Source organism: Nyctereutes procyonoides, unplaced genomic scaffold (assembly GCF_905146905.1).
Source record: "Nyctereutes procyonoides isolate TBG_1078 unplaced genomic scaffold, NYPRO_anot_genome, whole genome shotgun sequence".
Taxonomy (NCBI): domain Eukaryota; kingdom Metazoa; phylum Chordata; class Mammalia; order Carnivora; family Canidae; genus Nyctereutes; species Nyctereutes procyonoides.
Window position 1 is genome coordinate 1,537,924 of NW_026575139.1, and position 18,429 is coordinate 1,556,352.

The 18,429-nt window shown below is 60.7% G+C and overlaps 1 protein-coding gene across 3 annotated transcripts; it reads right to left on the bottom strand.

Moving 5' to 3' along the window:
- Positions 1-4,432: 4,432 nt before the first annotated feature.
- On the bottom strand, positions 4,433-17,283 carry TNFAIP2 (TNF alpha induced protein 2). Of its 3 annotated transcripts, none has more exons than XM_055304415.1 (12): positions 17,275-17,283; positions 14,093-14,458; positions 13,288-13,936; positions 11,245-11,359; positions 10,965-11,087; positions 10,659-10,759; positions 9,902-10,000; positions 9,252-9,375; positions 8,269-8,391; positions 7,870-8,025; positions 7,595-7,716; positions 4,433-6,034 (listed from the first exon to the last, which is right to left on the bottom strand). In XM_055304415.1, the coding sequence occupies exons 2-12, from the start codon at positions 14,442-14,444 to the stop codon at positions 5,893-5,895; spliced, it is 2,106 nt and encodes a 701-aa protein (XP_055160390.1). In that variant the 5' UTR covers positions 14,445-14,458; positions 17,275-17,283; the 3' UTR covers positions 4,433-5,892. The 3 variants fall into 3 exon arrangements, with proteins under 3 accessions (XP_055160390.1, XP_055160391.1, XP_055160389.1); XM_055304416.1 differs by lacking the exon at positions 17,275-17,283 and adding an exon at positions 16,376-16,943; XM_055304414.1 differs by lacking the exon at positions 17,275-17,283 and having other exon boundaries at positions 14,093-16,943.
- Positions 17,284-18,429: the final 1,146 nt, after the last annotated feature.

An 18,429-nucleotide genomic window follows, 5' to 3' on the forward strand; every position in this document is an offset into this window, starting at 1 on the left:
TGGTTCTGCGGGGTCGCACCCTCCACCCGCTCCTGGGCGCCCGGCCTGCAGGTGTATGGCCGTGACCTCTCCCGGGGAGCCCTCGCCCCGCTGCGACCGCCGGACCACAGCCCTGGTCTCAGTTAAACCCAACACCGGGCAGGGGCGCCTGGGTGGCTCGGGGGTTGAGCGTCTGCCTTGGGCTCAGGGCGTGACCCTGAGGTCCTGGGATCGGGTCCCACATGGGGCTCCCTGCATGGAGCCAGCTTCTCCCTCTGCCTGTGTCTCTGCCTCTCTCTCTGTCTCTCATGGATAAATACATAGAATCTTAAACAAACAGACAAACAACGCTGGGACTTGGGGGACCCCTGAGTACTAAGCTTGGCTGGAGAAAAACTCGGGCTGCTGATGAACCCACTTCAAAGGGCACTCGACGCTGCTGGACAATCCCACACACGGGACCCTGGGCCTTGTCTCCTCTCTCCTGGAACCTCCAGCTGCACTAGCTTCCATTTCTCAATTACATGTCAGATTATAAAATGTTGATGTATAACACATTCATGTGGTTCAGTAATAAAAAATTATTTATTTTAGATTTTTAAAAATTTATTTATTCATGGAGACACAGAAGAGAGAGAGAGAGAGAGGCAGAGACACAGGCAGAGGGAGAAGCAGGCTCCATGCAGGGAGCCTGACATGGGACTTGATCCCGGGACTCCACGATCATACCCCGGGCTGAAGGCGGCCCTAAACCACTGCACCACTGGGGCTACCCAATAATAAAAATTTTAAAAATTTAAAACAGGATATACAGTGAAATATTTCCTCCTCAGGGCTCCTTGGTGGCTGTTGGTGAAGTGTCTGCCTTTGGCTCGGGTCATAATCTCAGGGTCCTGGGATTGAGCCCCAAATCAGGCTCCCTGCTCAGCTGGAAACCTGCTTCTCCCTTGCCTGCTGCTCCCCTGCTTGTGCATGCTCACTTGCACATGTTCTCTGTCGAATAAATAAATAAAATCTTTACCAAAACGATAAATAAAATTTTAAAAGGAAAAAAATCTCTCCTTCTCAATCTCTGTCTCCCTCCCCATCACCCACCTACCTCCTCCTCTCTCTCCCTCTACTTCTGGTGTGTGCACACCCACCTGTGTGCCCGCACACTCACAAATAACCACTCTTGTTAGCTCCTGCTTTGTTCTAGGCTGCCTTAATGCACACATAGACTGATACAAATGAATATATATGACGTGTAAGAAACAAGATTCTCTCTAGATCTTTTCCCACTTTTTATTTATTTATTTTTAAAAGATTTTATCCATTTATTCATGAGAGGCAGAGAGAGAGAGAGAGAGAGGGAGAGAGAGAGAGAAGCAGGCTCCATGCAGGGAGCCCAACGCAGGACTCGATCCTAGGTCTCCAGGGTCAGGCCCAGGCTGAAGGCAGCACTAAACCGCTGAACTACCCAGGCTGCCCTTTTCCCACTTTTTAAAAAGATTTTTAAAAATGTATTTGAGGGGATCCCTGGGTGGCTCAGCGGTTTCGCACCTGCCTTTGGCCCAGGGTGCGATCCTGGAGTCCCGGGATCGAGTCCCACATCAGGCTCCCTGCATGGAGCCTGCTTCTCCCTCTGCCTGTGTCTCTGCCTCTCTCTCTCTCTCTCTCTATGTCTATCATAAATAAATAAAAATAAATCTTTAAAATAAAATAAAATAAAAATGTATTTGAGAGAGAGAGAGAGAGAGAGCACAAGCAGAGGAAGAGGCAGAGGGAGAAGCAGGCTCCCTAAGGAGCAGGGAGTGCAATGCAGGGCTCCATCCCAGGACCCCGGGACCATGACCTGAGCTGAAGGCAGACGCCTAACCGACTGAGCCACCCTGGCGCCCCTCTGTTCCCACTGTTATCTATTGGAACGCAACACACCGCAAACTGTTCCACGTTGTGCTTTTTTTCTCCTTGGCATTACCTATTGGAACAATTTCAGCATCAGGACAGAGAGAACTTCCTCATGCTTGTGTACAGCTGTATAGTGCTCCATTGTCTGGGGCACTCAATTACTTCCCCCGAGCTCCTGCTGGACGCGTAGGGAGTTTCCAACACTTGGCTACTCCACGGTGACTAGCCTGGTACCTGCATCACTTTGCGTGGATATTAGAGTGTGGATAAGATACATTCCTGGAAGGGCAATGGTTCAGTTTCTGTTGACTTGATTCATATTGTCGAATGGCCCTCCATGGGGACTGAGTAAAATTACCCTCCCAGTGTACTGAGTGAGAGTACTTGATGGCTGTGAGCCCCGCCATCCGGTATTGTCACCCACTTGAGTTTTGGACCATCTAATGAGACACACTCTTTCTGCAGGCCTCTCAAACTTCACCCCCAGGGGCCTCCTTCCTCTGCACTCAGGTCTTCCTCATCTGGGAGGTGACACCACTGTCCCCCCTGCCTGGGTCGTTTTGATGGTTCAGGGACTACTTTTCTCTGCACCCCACTCCAGAGCCAACCCCATGTCCTTCCACATCGCAGCGCTCGCTGACAACATCATCTCTCCCCCAGGCAACCCGAGCACCCCTCAAAGGGCCCCCTGGCCTGCCCCGAGCCCTCCATTCTCCACACAGCTGCCAGAGGGGTCTTTCCAGGTCATACATCACATCAGTCCCAACTGCCTCTTCGGAATCCTCAATGCTTTCCTTTTACAGCTGGAGTGAACCCCAACTCCCAGCCTCGGCTGCGGTTCTCAGACTCCTGGCTGCCTCTTTGGTTGGATCTGGCTCCGCTTCCCCCCTGCACCACTCACCCCCGAGCTCCTTCCCAAGAACTGGAACGTTTCCAGCACCACCCACGCTGTACCCCCTGCACTGCTCTGGCCGGGTCTGATTAAGCGGCCTTGTCAAGTTTGAGGTCCCCAACCAGGTCTCCTCTTGCGTGAGCACTCTGCACCTCCGCCTGGCCGCGGCTGGGCCTGCCTCACCCTAATCTGCCTTCATCTCCACTGAGTCACTCCCACCCAGCACCCCACTGCACTTGGACCTGAACTGTTTACTTGCTCTGTGCTTCTTGTGGGCCTCCGGGAATGTCAGCCCTTCTGGGCAGAGCAGGGATGGGGGAGGGCTGGAGGCCCCCCCGATGCTTGTGCCACGGCTATGAACTCCCTTCCTGTTCACACGGGGCCCCATATCCCATACAAACTGAGAACAGGTGGCCACCCCTGCTGCCCTCTCTGTCCCCTGAGCCTGGTTCCTCCACTAGGGTCATATCTTTCCCCAAGGGGATTTCCCTGGAGGGGGGAGAGGGTGCGAGGGAGGGGGCGGAGGGGAGGAGGTGGGGGGTACAGGGAAGTTCCCGAAGTGGAACTCTTAGTGGTGGCAGGGCCCGTGACCTCATGCCCCTTCCTGTCCTCTTCCTCATTCCTCTTGGAGCTCCACCGGCCCAAGGGGGTGGGATGGGGGGGGCGGCTCTGGAGTCCTCACCACCACCACCGCGCTCCGAGGACCCCCACCTGTCATGGCTGCAGCCAGGCTGGGGTCCCGGCACCCCAGGCTTTCAGGCCTTTAGGTCCAGCAGGTCAGCCTGACCTAAGAGATCTGAAGCTTCCACCTGGCTCTGGGTGCGTTCACTCCCTGCGGGCGGTACCGAGGGGGAGAGGCACGCTGGCCCTTGTCCCCCCCGCCCCCGCCGCCCCCAGCCCCTGCCCCACAGACCTGCCCTGCGAGGCTCCAGCTGGCCTGGGACCAGGCACTGGGAGCCACATGGACCTGTGGGCCCAGCTCAGCTCAAGGGGAGGGGGGTTTCCTCCAGGCCCCTCCCTCCTTGCTCCCCACTGCTCCCTATCTCTTTGGTCTTAGCTTCCAGCCCAGTCCCATTGCCTCCTCTCCCTTGCACTGGAACTGGCTGAAAGGGCCCCCAGACCCCCAGACTCCACGTGTGGCTCCCTTGGGGCACCCCCCTCAGTTATATGGAATGGAGAGGACTCTGGTCCTTAGGGACTCTGCCCTTCCCAAATCACCTGGGCCAGGTGAACAGGTGTCCAGGTGAGCTAGGGCCATCTCTGCAGACAGACTGTGGGGCTCCTTTGACCACAGCTATGAGGTCAGTTCCAGAAATATAAGGTCAGTTCCCACTGGGCCCCATAGCTGGAGTTGAAAAGATTGTCAGGATCCCACACCCTACCCCCCACCCCCATCCTCAGAAGAAATGTGGGAGAGACCAAACCAGCTTATGGTCTCCTATTTACAGGTAAGGAAACTGAGGCACGAAAGAGCAAAGTGACTGGTCGTCCCCCATAGGCCGACTCCCCTTCAAAGCTCATGCTCATTGGTGAGAAGGGGGAGGAGGTGGCGTAGGGCTGGACTCACAGAGGGTTTGACACAGAGCCTGGGGAGACAGGATTTGCGAGAGCCCGGGAGGCTAAGGAAGCCACCACTGCCCATTCCTGCTCCCAAAATAAATCACTCCAAGCCATTTTAAAAATCAGTTTTATATTAAGCTATAAAAACTCAGACCCTGTCCTGAGTACATACATACAAAAGCGGTACTATCAAAAATAATATTAACAACATCAAATATACTAACTCCTACAGACGTAAAGTCCCTTGTACACCACTTACACAGGCCAGTTCCTGGCCACAGTACCTGGAAAGAGGGGACAAACCCAAGAGCCCTGGCCCCCGACCCCACCGCAGTGCGCTCAGATGCATGGGACTGAGTCCCGCAGGAGCCTGCCGGGCGCCCTCTCAAGCTCAGAGGCCTGGAAGTGTTCCTGAAGCCGCGTTTTCCTAGGGTAGGATGACGGACACTCCAGGGCCGGGGGTTGATGGAGGCCTTGTGGGGGGAACCTCAGGCCCCCCACCCCAGGAAGCCCACGTCCTAACACCTGGAACCTGTGAGTACATCAGGGTCCAAGGCGAAAGAGCCTGAGGTTGCAGGTGGATGAAGGTTACTCATCAGCTAACCTTAAAGTCGGGGCTGATCCCGGATGCCCTGGGTGGGCCAAAGGTAATCAAAAGGGCCTTCAAAAGTGGAAGAGGGGGGCCAGAGGGGAGGTCTGAGGTCTGTGATGTGAAAAGGATTCGTCTGGCCACTGCTGGCTTTGATGATGGAGGGAGCCATGGGCCAGGGAATCCAGGCAGCTTCCAAAACCTGGGAGAAGCAAGGAACCTCCCCGCAGAGCCTCCAGAAGGAACCAGCCCCACGGACACCTTGGTTTTAGCCCAGGAGACCTGTGTCGGACTTCTTCCAGAGCGGGAAGAGAAGTTCTGGTTTCAACTACCACATTTGTGGAAACGTGTTAGCAGCAATGGGACACTGAAACAGAAGCCAAGGGGTCAGAGGTCAAGCTTGCCCTGTCTAGACCTCAGGATGACTTCCAGGTGGAAGACCCAGGGTGTGCAGATTCCAAATAAGAGTTCGTTGTTGCTTTCTTCATTCCTTCCTAGTTCTGCCTTCGATCCCATGAACACGTTGAGCCCCACTCACTGCCTGGGTCAGAGGCGGCGGGATGGGCGGGCCCCTGTCCCCCGGCAGCTGGGAAGGCGCTCAGACCCAGCCACGGGGAGGGCAGTTAGGATAGACCGTGGCGGGCCCCGTGGACAGGAGGTAACTGGGGGGCTATACTCGGCCAGTCTCCCTCTTGGCCCCCTCCTCCAGTACATGTAGATCAACCGTCACTTACAGAGTTTCTTGGGGATTGCCTCATTGCCTCCGCAGGATGGGCCCTCCCGCCCCCTGGGACAGCTAAGTAACCTGGGTCAGTCCAATTCCAGTCTCCCAGGGGCGGTACCTCGGCTGAGGCTGGGTAGCAGCAGCAGCAGCAGTAGGCAGGAAGCCTGCTGAGGGCCATGAAGTCGGGTGGTTGCCCACCCGTGGGGTTGCGTCCGATGCTTGATGGGTGCTCACAAGGAGGCCAAGCCGCAGGAAAAGCTAACCGACCTTTATAAGTGAAAACAGGGGCTTGGAGGACTGCTGCATCCCCTCGCTGACGTCCAGGATGCTCCGGATGCTCTTGACCTCGTTGCTTGACAGGTTTCCCTTGATGGCCAAGATGGCATTCAGGTGGCCTTTGCTGGCAGGGAGAGCATCCTGTCAGTTCAGCCTCTAGCCTCATCACCCACAGCCCTACTCACGCCTCTCCCCAGTTCCCCAGACTCCTGGCCCCATCCACAGGGCCCTGCAGCCAAGCCCTGCCCATAAGGGGAGGTCTCATTCCCCTTTGGCCACTGTGCCCCAGCAGCACAGGTCACCTGTCCTTCCCTAGAGTGCACCAAACCCTTGTCCACCTCAGGTCTTTGTACTCCACACTCTTCAGGGCCTAGCTAAAATGTCACCTCTCCCAAGATTTCCCATCTCTCAGGTCAGCACCTCCTATCATTCAACAACCTTGGTTAAACAATCTTTACAGTTCATAAGTTTATTTCTTTATCTGACTACCTCATTATTACTACTTCATTAGGTGTGAGCTACGCGAGGGAGGACTAGACCTGGTCTGTCTTGAACTTCATTGCATCCCAGTACCTTGGACAGAGCCTGGCACTTAGCAGGAAACCACTCAATAATGGTAGGATGAGTGGATGGAAGATGGATGGGTAGATGGATGAGTGGATGGGAAGTGAGCAGGTGGGTGGATGGGTAGATGGATGAATGGATGAATGGGCAGATAGATGGATGGATGAATAGGTGGGTGAATGGATGAATGAGTGGGTGGATGGGTAGGTGAGTAGATGGGTATTTATATGGGTGGGTGGACGGATGGATAGGTGGATGAATGGATGGATAGATTGGTGGGTGGGTAGATGGATGGGTGGATAGATGAATGAATGGATGGGTAGACCGGTGGATGAATAGGTAGGTGAATAGATGGAGGAATGAATGGCTAGACGGGGAGATAGATATTTGAATAGATAGGTGGAAGGGTGGGTGAGCAGATGGATGGCTAGCTACATGGATGGAGAGATGAGTAGATGAGTAGATGGGTGTTTGTATGGGTGGATGGATGAATGGGTGAGTGTGTAGACAAGGAGAGAGGCAGGTAGACCGATGGAGTGGATCAGCCACAGGCTAGACTGGGCTAGACTAGGTTAAGCAACCCGATTCCAGTCTGTTCACACTTTCCCTACCATGTCAGAAGACTCAGCCTAGAGAAACAACTGCCCTAGCTCATCAGATCCTCAGACAGCTGGGGGCTAAGCCTCCACGGCTTCTAGCAGGTCCCTATCTCTCTGGTCTTAGCTTCCTCTCTAAGGGGCAATATCATATAAGGCTAAAAGTGTGGCCTGTGGGGACAGGCTACCTGGCTTTGCCATCTTGGCTTTACCACTGGCTAGATGGGTCACCTTAGACAAGTCCCTTAAGTTCTCCAGGCCTCATCTGCAAAATGGGGGTGAAAAGCATCAGCTTTATAAGGTTGTAGTGAGGTTCAAGGGCATGAGCCACTGTAAAAACCTTAGCACAGCGCCCGACACGTGGTCAGCACTCAGCAAAGGTTAGCTGCTGGGCCTGCATCATCGTGGTCAGTAACTGAGCTCTACTAGTCCCGAAGTCCTGGGTCCAGCCCCATCAGGCTCTGGCCAGCTCCAGCGGGGCCATGCGGACGGAATGCCCAGTTCTGCGGTGCCCTCATTCTCACCTGAAGTCGGGGTACCGGGTGGCGTAAGTGGCCACCTCAATCTTGATGGCACTGGGGTCTTGCAGGCGAATGATCTCAGCGAGCGTGGGGAGGGCGTGGTGCAACCAGGTCGCTGACGAGCCCTGCAGGCACAGGTCTGGTTGGAGGCAGGCCGCCCCTTCCCCGTAGGGCGCCGGAGGGCCCAGAGAAGTTCAGATCAGAACCCATTGGGTTTGGAGAGGCCCAGAGGCGGCCCTGGCGCCCGCAGGGCTTGGGAGGGGGAGGCAGGAGCTTACGTTCTGAGTGCAGAAGCGCTGGATGACCTCAGCGTTGGCCAGGATGTGTTCGGCCAGCTGCCGCTGCTGCTCCACCACCTTGAGGACCAGGCTCCGCTTGCTGAGGCGGATGATGTACTCCTTCACCAGGTGCAGGTGCACCACCTCCATGAGCTCCTGTGAGGGCAAGCAGGCAGGGGTGTGGGGGCCGTCGCTGACGGGGAGCTCACCACCTTCCCTCGAAGCCAGGAGTCCAGGGAGGGGCGGATGCCAAGCAAACAAGTGCATACGTGTGCTTGTGTGGGTACATGTGCGTGTGTTTACAGGTATGTGCATGCACACTCGTTAAGGTGTGTGTCTGGACCGTGCCCACCCTCCCCGCTGCCCAACAGGCCCAGCCACAGCCCAGCACCTCCTCACCTTCTGGAAACAGTCGTGGAGCTCGGAGAACTCAGGCAGCCTTTCGCCCACGGTGGAGATGATGTCCCCCAGGGTCTGCGCCGGGGCCGCCCAGCGGGTCTGTGTGAACCTCTTGAACAGCGGCTGTGACGGCAGAGAAACGGGATGTGGTCACACCTGCAGAGGAAGGCCAGCCAGCCCCCGACGCACGCACACCCGCACGCACGGCCCAGCGCAGGGCCAGGAGGGGCCTCCAGGACCCCCAGGGCACCCGGGCAGAACTTGGGTCCTGTTCGCAGACAGGAAGAGGAGACAGGGGCCATGAACCCTTCTCCAAGGTCAAGCAGCTGCAGCTCTAGAGCTGGGCGGGCCATCTGCCTGCCTCCAGGCCTTTTCCACCGCTCCCTCCGAAATAAATAAATTCCTGCATAAACAAAGACTTGAGCTTGGCTGGGGCTGTGAGGACCTGTGCCAAGTTGTCCAGGGTCACCGCCCGGCCTTCACCCCCGGCTGGCTACCCACTGCCTTCCGCCTTGGGCAGGAGGGCCACGGTGGGTTCCCATGGCGGCAGGCAGGGAACCCCTGCTCTTTTTTCCCAGGGCCCCTGCCTCACCCTCTGCCCAGGGAGCCAAGGGGTTTCCGTAGACTTCGTGGCCACAGCAGAGGTGGCGGTGCTGCCAAGGGCTCTGAGCGCCCAGCTGGGCGTGAGGCATGGGGGCAGGGCGCAGGCAGGAGGGTCTGGGGGCGCTGGAGTAAAAACGGCCTCAGGACAGGGCTGAGTCTCGGGTGGTGGGGGGCACTAAAGCTTCCCTGTGTATTGCAGCCTGGGGACTCCTCTGAGGCCAAGTCCAGGCTGAAGTTGCAGGTCAGTCAAAAGGCCTCCAGGGCCTCGATCCCTGAGGCGACACACATCCAGGTCCCTGCTTAGGCCATTCCTCCCTCCCATCCCTGTGCCCCCCCAGCGCTAAGCTCAGCATGCACCCCGGGAGGCGGGCTCCAGCTACCTTCAGGTCTCCAAACAGGCTCTGGAGCAGGGTGTCAAAGCCGTGACTCTTGAGGTCACTCAGGGGGCCCATCAGGTGGCCCGGGAGGTCTTGCAGTATCTGCCACTTCTGCTCCATGGCGGTGCTAGAAGGACACCGAAGGAGGTAGGGAGGTCACCCCAGCCCTGTCCAGACTACAGCGCCCTACCCAGAGAGCCCATGGGCCCTAGGCCCACTTCCTAAACCTAGAACCCCCTAGAACTCCCCATCCCCTGCAGAAGCAAGTCCAGGTCACCCCATCCCTGCTCCCTAGGCAGCACCGAGCCGCCTCATCCCAGAGAACGCCTGCACGACCTGCTCTTAATCCACATCTAGACATAAGCACCGCACCCACTACATACGGGCGTTTTGAGAAGAAGATAAGGAATAAATCCTTTATGCGAATGCTTGACCCACCGGCACCTGACGTTTGCTGCTGCCGCCTGGGCAATCTCCTCCCTGGCCATGCTCCTTGTAATTCCACATCTTTGCTTATGCCTCCCGCCTCCCTCTGCACCCCGTGCTGCCCCTCCCCGCCCTTCCCCTCCGCTCCTCTCCAGTGGTCCGCTTCCTCCAACAGACTGGCAGGCCCCGTGATTCCCACTCCCACAGACCCCTCCTCGGGCCCTTACCGGAAGGACAGGCAGTTGTTGATGTTGGCCATGACATTGGCCCTGTAATTTCTCAACTGTTTGCATCTCTCCAGAAATTCATCAAAGGCTCGCTGGTAGCTGGTGAAACCGGAAAGGGCACTTGCAGGACCAGCACAAACAGGCACAATAGCAGCCTCCGGCCTGCCCACAGGCCCTCCTGGGTTGGCAGAGTGCTTTTCCGACAGGCTCCCTACAGCCCAGGGAGGGCTGCTAGCCTCTAAGCATCATGTAACTGGCTTCCCACCCTCAGGCCAGTGAGGCCAAGGCTCCTGCAGAGCTCCTGCTGCCCCCACTCCTTCCCAGGTCCTTTTGTAGCTGGAGGGCAGCGTGTGTCGGGGGGGGGGGGCATTGGTGTTGAGAGGATGGGGAGGCAAACTGGTAGATGAAGGAATCCTCGGAGGTGGGGAGGGAGGCAGCCAAGAGAGATGCGGGGCTGGAGGCCCAGGGTACCAGCAGAAGGGAGGCCAAGGCCTCAGTCCCTCATGGGGCATCCTCTTTGCAGCTGGAGGCTGCAGTGCTAAGAGCTTCTTGACGAGTGGTCAGATCACCTGAGGCTCTCAGGGCTCAGGTGGGAGGTTCAGAGGCAAGAACTCCTGCTCTTAATGGGAGACACACCAGAGGCAGGAAGGGGACCCTGATCTAGCTTGGATACCCACGTGGGACACAGGCAGGGGAGGGGGCCCTGAGAGAAGTGGCTTCCACCCCCAGCCCCATACACAAGCAGGAGCACACCCACCTCCTCAGGAACGCAGCTAGTTCCAGCAGCAGCACGTTCTTTATCTGCACACCCAGGTCAAGGGTGATGCTCTCAGCCTTGGCCTGGCCCTGGGAGATGATCTGCAGGGGTGAGGGCTGAGCTGAGCAAGAGACCACCCAGACTAAGATGGCAGAGGGGGAAGGTGACATGCTGGCACAAGGGGTGGGTAGTGCTCGGAGTGGGCACGTGTTTGCACACACACAGGGACCAGACAGGAGTGGGCTCTGCATGCCACACAGCATGCCACACAGCTTGTAGGAGAGCACGAGGGGCGGGCTGTGTCACCTGGATGATGTCGATGGCCAGCTCGCTGTGGTAGTGGCTGTCCAGCCTCTGGGGAGCCACATCCCGGGCCCAGCGCTGTGACTCCAGTTCCAGGGCACGGGTCATCAGCTCCTTCACACTGGCCTGGGGGGAGGAGAGGCAGGGCAGGGTAGCACAGAGCCCATCACCCTGCCCACGTGGAAGTCCCTGTCAAGCTCTTTGCCTGTGTCCTGTCCCGTCTTTGCGCCTCCCCTAGTTTCCTTCCTGTCCCTCCCTTGCCCTGGCCCTGGCGCTGACTCACCACCTCGTTGGACAGGAACGTGGCCTCCAGCAGCCGGATCTGCCTGGGGGGCAGAAGGCTCCCAAGCTGCACTCTCTGCAGGTCTCCTGCCAGCTTGGGGCTGTTGATGATGTCACTGTGGGCAGAGGGGGGCCCGCATGAGGAAGACTGCACCCACTTAGCACCATGGCTCACGCTGAGCTTCTCAGTGTCAGCCTCAGCCTCTGGCCGGCCTCGAGCTCAATCCCCCCACTCCCACCCCTGCCTCTTCAATTCAGATGATGGGTCCCCTACCCGCTCAGACTGGTTCAGGTCAGAAACTGTGGAATCTTCCTGCGTGCGTGGACTCTCTCCTCCCTCTCCCTCCTCCCCATCCACTTCTGCTCCGGAATAGATCCCCCTGAGCAGATCAGCCTCCAGCCACCCCGCCTGATGCCCCAGCCACGCCACCTCGAGCCTGGCTCATTGCAGGGGCCTGCCGTGCAGCCTCCTTGTCCCCAGCAATGCCTCCTCCGCCCCTCCCTGCCACAGGGCCTCGATTCCACACAGATAAAAGCCTGCTCCTCTGGCAGCAGCCGTGAGACCCCTCCCTACCTGACTCCCTCTGTGCACTCCCGGCCTGCCGGACCGGGCACCCTGCCAGCCCCGTCCCACCACCCCAGGCCGCCCGGCTGCCCCCCGAGGATGGGCCAGTCCAGGCAGGAAGGGCTGCCCCACCCCAGCCACTCCACTCACTCCCCTGGCGCCTCTGCGGGATCCTGGAGCCCCAGGGACCGACCGGCCCTGGCACTTCCTCAGGGGCCTTTGTCTTCCTGGACACTCAGGAATGGCCCTCTCACCGTCTCCCAGCCTGGATGTGGCTGTCCCTTCGCTCCCTGTACTCTGGCCACTCTGGTCACACAGCCTCCACAGCACCACCCCGGACTCACTCCCCGCAGAGACCTGCCGTGCCAGCCTCAGTTCCCTGCTGTGCCGACCCCAGTGGGCCCCAGGCCAAAAGCCTGGAGGTCACTGGGACAGGAAGGCTGAGGTGCAAGCGCCTAGTATTTCCTGGTGAGTCAGGAGAAACTGGCTCACGACTGGCCTGCCTAGCCCGCAGCCCCTGCCCTCTGCCGGTTTCCCTACGCCCCGCTGACTCACCCACCACCCCAACAGGGCCCTCCCTCCGGCCCCCCACTGGAGGCTGACACACCAGCAGCAGCTGACACCACTGGCCACCCAGACGTGCCCCCGAGACCCTCAGGCACTGCTCACACGTCTGTACCTCCAGGCTTCCTGCAGGCTTTACACTGGGGGGCCAGGATGCCCTATTGGAACCCAGGCCCCTGGGGCCCTGGCCATTTCCACCCAGCACTGTCTGTCCTCACCCAGCTCGTCTAGTGACAGATGTGCTCCGGGCCCCAGGGAGTCTGGGTAAATCGGAGGGAACCGGAGGCACTCTGTGTACAGAGCCAGCCTCCCACCCAAGGAGCTCTGGGCCTCGGGGGCCAGAATCCAGCTCTGCGGTGGCCTCACCGGGTGACCCTACACAATGGCCATATGGCCCGGCTCGGCCTCTGTTGTCTGTGCTGCCTGGGGGTGCCCCGGAGCCTGCCAGGTAGATCCGAACACTGGCCAGCGCCGCACAACTCCCAGGAGGGCCATGGAAGAGGACTCCCTGGGTGGGGATCACCACCCTCCCTCCACCTTCTTGGGGGCCTGCCCTCTCCCCTCCCCTCCCGACTCTTCCAGCAGCCGGGCCGAATTCGGTTCCTCCTCCTGTCCTTCCTCCTCCTCCGCCACCTCAGGGACGGCTTCCTCAAGGGACTGGGGCCGGTCACCCACGGCCGGTCTCCTCTGCCAGCGCCCTCCCGGCTCCGCGCGGTCACCGCTCAGGTAGGAGCGATGAAGTCTCTCTGCCTCGGTTTCCCCGGCTGGGCCACGTGGCACGTGGCGGAAGCCACTGTGTCCGGGGCTCCAAGCGCCCGCCCCCCGCGCGCCCTGGCTCCTCGGAGGCCCTCGGGCCGGGGTTAGAGACTCGGGGGCACCGACCCGAGGCCCGCCGCCCGCCGCGCGCCCACTCACTTGGGGTACAGGTTCTGCACCCAGAGCAGCAGCATGTAGGTGTCGCGCTCGCACAGCTCGAACTGCGCCACGGCGGCCAGCTGGGCCGCGAAGTGCTCGTGGTAGCTCTCGGCGTAGGCGGCCACCACGTCCAGGTCGGCGGGGAACAGCGGCTTCAGCCGCTCCACCACGGCCTCCAGGTCCTCCTTCATGGTGCGGCCCATGTGCAGGAAGGCGCGCTCCGCCTCCGAGCGGCCCTCGGCGTCCGCGGCCGGCCGCGCGCCCAGACGCTCCTGCGCCGCCTGCGCCACCGCGCGCCGCCACAGCTGCAGCCAGCGCCGCGGCCGCGCGGCCACCAGCGCCGAGCCCCCGGGCGCCCCCGCCCCCGCCGCCGCCGCCGCCGCCCGCCGGTCCTCGCGCTCCTGCTCCGCCAGCACCTGCAGCGCCTGGCGCAGCCGCTCGGGCGCCACGTCGAGCGGCCGCCGCAGCACGCCGAGCACCTGCTCGCGCAGCAGCACGTACAGCGCCTCCACCTTGCTCTGGCGCCGCACCAGCTCCTCCGCGCTCTCGCCGCCCGCCGCCGCCGCCGCCGCCAGCTCCCGCTCCAGCGCCAGCAGCGGCCGCGCCGCCTCCAGCCGCCCGCGCTCCAGCTCCGCCTTGAGCTCCTCCGCTGCGGGGGGGACCCGGTGAGCGCCGCCGCCCGCCCGCAGGGCGCCCCCCCCCGCCAGCCCCTCCTCCCGCCTTCCCTGGGCCCCTGGGAGCCCCGCAGGCCCCGCCAGCCCGGATCCCGGGTCCCCACCCCGCGGGGGGGGGGGGGTCAGCCTACCTGTGGGCAGCGGGCCGCTCGGCTCGGGCTGGGCCCCGGGGTCGCCCTCTGGCTCCGCCGAGCCGGGCTGGCCCTTCTTCTTCCTCCCTTTGGTGAACACGCTGAGCACGCTGGCCAGGCCTTTGGACTTCTTCTTCTTCTTCTTCTTCAGAGCCTCTTCCTTGTCCCTGTCTGGGGCTCCCGCGGCCTCCAGGGGTGGCACCAGGTCTTCCGAAGACGCCTCCGACATGGAGGCCTCTGACTCCACCTCGGAGGTGGAGGGCAACTTCTGGGAGCTTCCCGGCAGGTCAGGACCCCCTGACGCAGTGTGCTGGCCTGGAAGGCCTTGGAAGAAAGTCATCATCTTCAGCATCACCCGGCTCAGGCCTGCAGATGGGCAGGGCGGAGGGGGCATGAAAGAGCACTCGCTGCTCGCCGCAGCTCCCAGGCCCAAGCGCACGGCACGGCGGTGGCAGCAGCAATGAGCTCCATCGATCTAGTCTCACCACGCCCTCAGGGCCTGGCCATCTCCTGGCCCAGAGGGGCACCAACAACGTGGCTGCTTCCCCGGACACCAGTTTCTCAGCGCCCACAATTCCTCTTCCAATACCCCCAGCCCCTTCCCCAAATCGCCAGAAGCAGGGAAGAATCTGGAGATGCCAAGTCTCCCAGATGGAGGAGGCCTTCACTTCATTGTGGCAAATCCATCCTCGGCAGCCCACCCTCTGGGCAAGGAGAAAGGACTGGAGAGCACCCGGCATCCCATTAGACCCCGGGAGAGGTGTCAGAGACAGGACCCCGGCACAGAGCAAGAATTGAGGTTCAGGAAGGTCACAGCACCCGAGGCTGCTCCGTCCTCCCCGCCCTCATCCTCTATCTTGCCTGGTTCATCTCTTGTCTTGTCTCCGTGGAGCCAGAGAGGGATGCTGTGAGCAGAAACATGCCTGCTCCTGCTGGGACCAGCTCCCTACCCTGGCCTTGGGGCTCAGGTCTAGAAATCATAGTGCCCTCTCAAAGTTCAAGGGCTGAGAAAGGACCCTGAAGAGACTTTCACATGTCAGCAGGGGCAAGGGGCCCAATGAGGCACCCAGCTGCCTGAGGTCACGGGGTAACTCAGACCCGGACCAGGCTTCCTGGCTCCCACTTCACCCTGCTGCTCCCAAATGGGGTGACATCATCATCACAAAGGCTTCCACTTTCCGAGCCCTCCCCGGGTGCCCATCCCTCCCATCTCTCTCTTATTTCCTTTAAGGAAGAGTATTATTATCCTCGTTACGCAAAACTGCCCCAGGGAAATGTCCCTATGGTGACAGTTTAGGCTTGAAACTCAGACCCACCCGGTGCTGGGTCCTCCTGCCTGCATGTCCCCCCACCACCTCATAGGCTGCATTCAGAGAGGTGGGACCACCTTGTGCCCAGCAGCACCCTCCCCAGCACCATGGCCATTATCAAAGCAAGGCCAGGACCAGTGAAGGGGAACATGGCTGAGCCCAGCAGAGGGGAGCATATAGGGCCAGGCCTCCCTGATGTCTGGGGCCATCCACGACCATAGTGCCTGCCCTCCACCATCCAAGAGTAAATACAGTGAGTTGTGACTCATGCAACACAATGACTTTGATTCACTTCTGCAACAGCCTTGCGAGGCACATGGAATGACCCATCATCCAGGAGAAATTGAGGCGGAGAGGGTGGCTGGGAGGTGCTTGCCCCAAACACAAAGCAGGCGTGGATTAGGACTGTCAGACATTTTCCACAGCCCCTACTATCTACCCCTGCCCCCAGTCCAACTGTCCTGGGCCTCATCACAATCCCTGAGTTTGGCCAGAGCCACTTGGGGGCAGGAAGCCTGAAGTTTCTCCTAAACGGCTTCACCACGTGCCCTCTGCAGAGTCCAACACTGCTGGAACTCAGTCACCTCTCTCGTGTCGTTTGGGCTGAGTTCCACTCTAGGACCAAGTCACGGGTGCTCTGGGGAGCCCCAAAGCCAAAGTGCAAGGCTTCTAGGCTCTCTGCCCCAGCTCCCACTCTTCACCCATCGTGTTGTTGAACCACGCACCCACAGGAGCTGGTCTGGCCAGCTGGCTGGGGCTACTCAGCACCACCCTGACTGCCCAGGGCGCCCCCTCCACCTCCATCCTCCAGCCAGGGTGAGGGAGAAGGCCACCCTGACCCACCAGCCTCACCTCTGCCCTCACTGTCCCACACCTCCTTGCTCCTTACATGTGCTAGGCTCTATCTGACCTCCTGCAGGTCCCCACATAACATCGCTGTCTCCTTGCCTCCCTGGTACAAAATCCTCCTCACCCTTTCAGGTCCTGCAGTGGCCCCATTTGGCTCCATCCCAGTCCTTGATTTTCAGAGGTAGCTGGTGCAGTGGAAAGAGAAGTGGCAGGGGGCGAGGGTCAGCTGGACCACTCACTAGAGTGTGGACAATAGCTCCTACCTCAATCTGTGAAACGGGCATGAGGACCCCCACCCCACCTGCTGCTGACAGGAAGCGGCAAAACCCCAAAGCCACATGCTGGCCCCAAGCCAGCCTTCGTAAGGACACATGTCCTGAGTCCATGTGTCTGTCAAGCCAACCTCAGCTTTGGGGTAGAGCAGAAGAGGAAAGGAAAGGGATTCCTCTAGGCTGGGCTCCAGCCTGGACACACTGACTCAAGGGGCCTGCTCAGCAATATTGTGTGACTACAGCCTGTGGCCCCGCAGTGGCACCCTCTCCTCGGGCACCGCACACCCCTTCCACTCCTTCCTGGGTCAGGGCTGAGGTTCACAAAGCCTCCCATGGCCTCTTCGCCTGGCTCCGGGTCCCAGCAAGAAAGGGAGGGCATAGCCATCCCTCCATGCAGGCGAAGTCACAAGGCCTAGGTCACAGCAGCCAGCCAGCCCCCACCCCCCACCCCCCCAGGCAGACTCCTGCAAAAGGAGCAGAGGCCCCTGAGCCTTTCCCCACACCCCTCCCTCCCTGCCCTTCGCAGGACCCAGCCTTTTGCTGGCAGAACCAAACCCGAGTCCCCCAGCCAGCGCAGGAGCCTCAGTTTCCCTACAAGTGGGGCTGCCAGAGGCCTGGGGCCCTCGGAGGGGTCGCTCCCGGGTCGGGCGGCGGCGGCTCCGTCGGGGGAGCGGGCCGGGACTCGGGCGCAGGCGGGCGAGCGGGCGGCGGAGCGGCGGGGCCAGACGCTGTGCGGGCGGAGGTCACTTACTGTGTCCGGGCCGGGGCGCCGCTGTCCCCGCGGAGCCGGGCGCCGCCTTAAATAGCCCTCGGCCCCGCCTCCCGCCCCGCCCCGCCCGCCGCAGCCCTGGAAAACCCGCGGGCCCAGGCCAAGGCCGCGGCGGGGGCTGCCGGTGGCCCCGAACCCGGACCGAGGGGGGCGGGGGGCGGCGTCACACCTTCCCAGCGGGGGCGGGGCGGCCAGGCTGGCCCAGCGTCGCCGCGGTCCCTGGGGCGCCGGGGAGCTCCGGCCCTTGGGCTCAGCCTGCCGCTGGCCCATTGTGCGACGGCGGCTTCTGATTGGCCGCGGGGCTCCGCGCCCCCGACCCCAACCCCGCGGCTCGGCGCGGCACCCGCCAAGCCCGGGGGTCCCGGGGGGTGCACCCCAGCGCTCTGGGCCGCGCCGCTCCCTCGGGGCAGAGGACACCGGCGGCCTCCGGGGCAGAGCGCTCCCTCCCTGGACGCCGGGGTGGCCCCCAGGGCAGAGAGCTCCCTCTCTGGACGCCGGGGTGGCCCCCAGGGCAGAGCGCTCCCTCCCTGGACGCCGGGGTGGCCACAGGAGCCAGGGAAGCAGCCCTGCCCGAGGTCGCACCCTGGGCGCACGGTGCCGCAGGGATGCCAGCCATCCACCAGGAGCAGTCTGCTGGGTGCCCAGCACTCGCTCTCATTAGCAAGCCTTGCTTGAAAGGGTAAAATGATTCAGAAAGGCGAAGGGACCTACAGGTGGCCCGAGGTCCAACCCCCTGTTGCGCACCTCCCACTGGAGCACTTTCCCTTTCTGGGACTGGGGTTGGGCTGGGACAGGCTTCAGGGCACCAGGCTCAGACCCCAACAGCTCAGGCTTGGTCATCAGATCAGGGGCCTCGGCCTTCCTCAGGGGGTCCTGTTTCTCTGGGGTAGGGGTGCTATTGCTGGTGAAGAGCAACCATTAGGGACTCACCTCCTGCACTATTTCTCATTTTAGGAATTCTTGCCCTCTGGAAAAAACCCTGTCATTAAGGAATTTCCCAGCTGGGCACCAGCTTCCCTTTTATTTATTGCTAGAGCCCCTGCTCCTCCCACCCCTTTGTTCGCCCCTACCCTGTTCTCTCCCTCCCTGTGGATTCCCTGCTCCCCCTATCAGCTGGGCACAGATCTCTGAGGCCTG

Coding starts and splice junctions, on each gene's coding strand:
- TNFAIP2 (XM_055304414.1), bottom strand. CDS start 14,486: ATGCCCCCTCCGCCCTGCCCATCTGCAGGCCTGAGCCGGGTGATGCTG. Junction 13,937..14,092: donor GAGCGGCCCGCTGCCCACAG/GTAGGCTGACCC, acceptor TCCCCCCCGCAG/CGGAGGAGCTCAAGGCGGAG. Junction 10,760..10,964: donor TGGCCATCGACATCATCCAG/GTGACACAGCCC, acceptor TCACCCCTGCAG/ATCATCTCCCAGGGCCAGGC.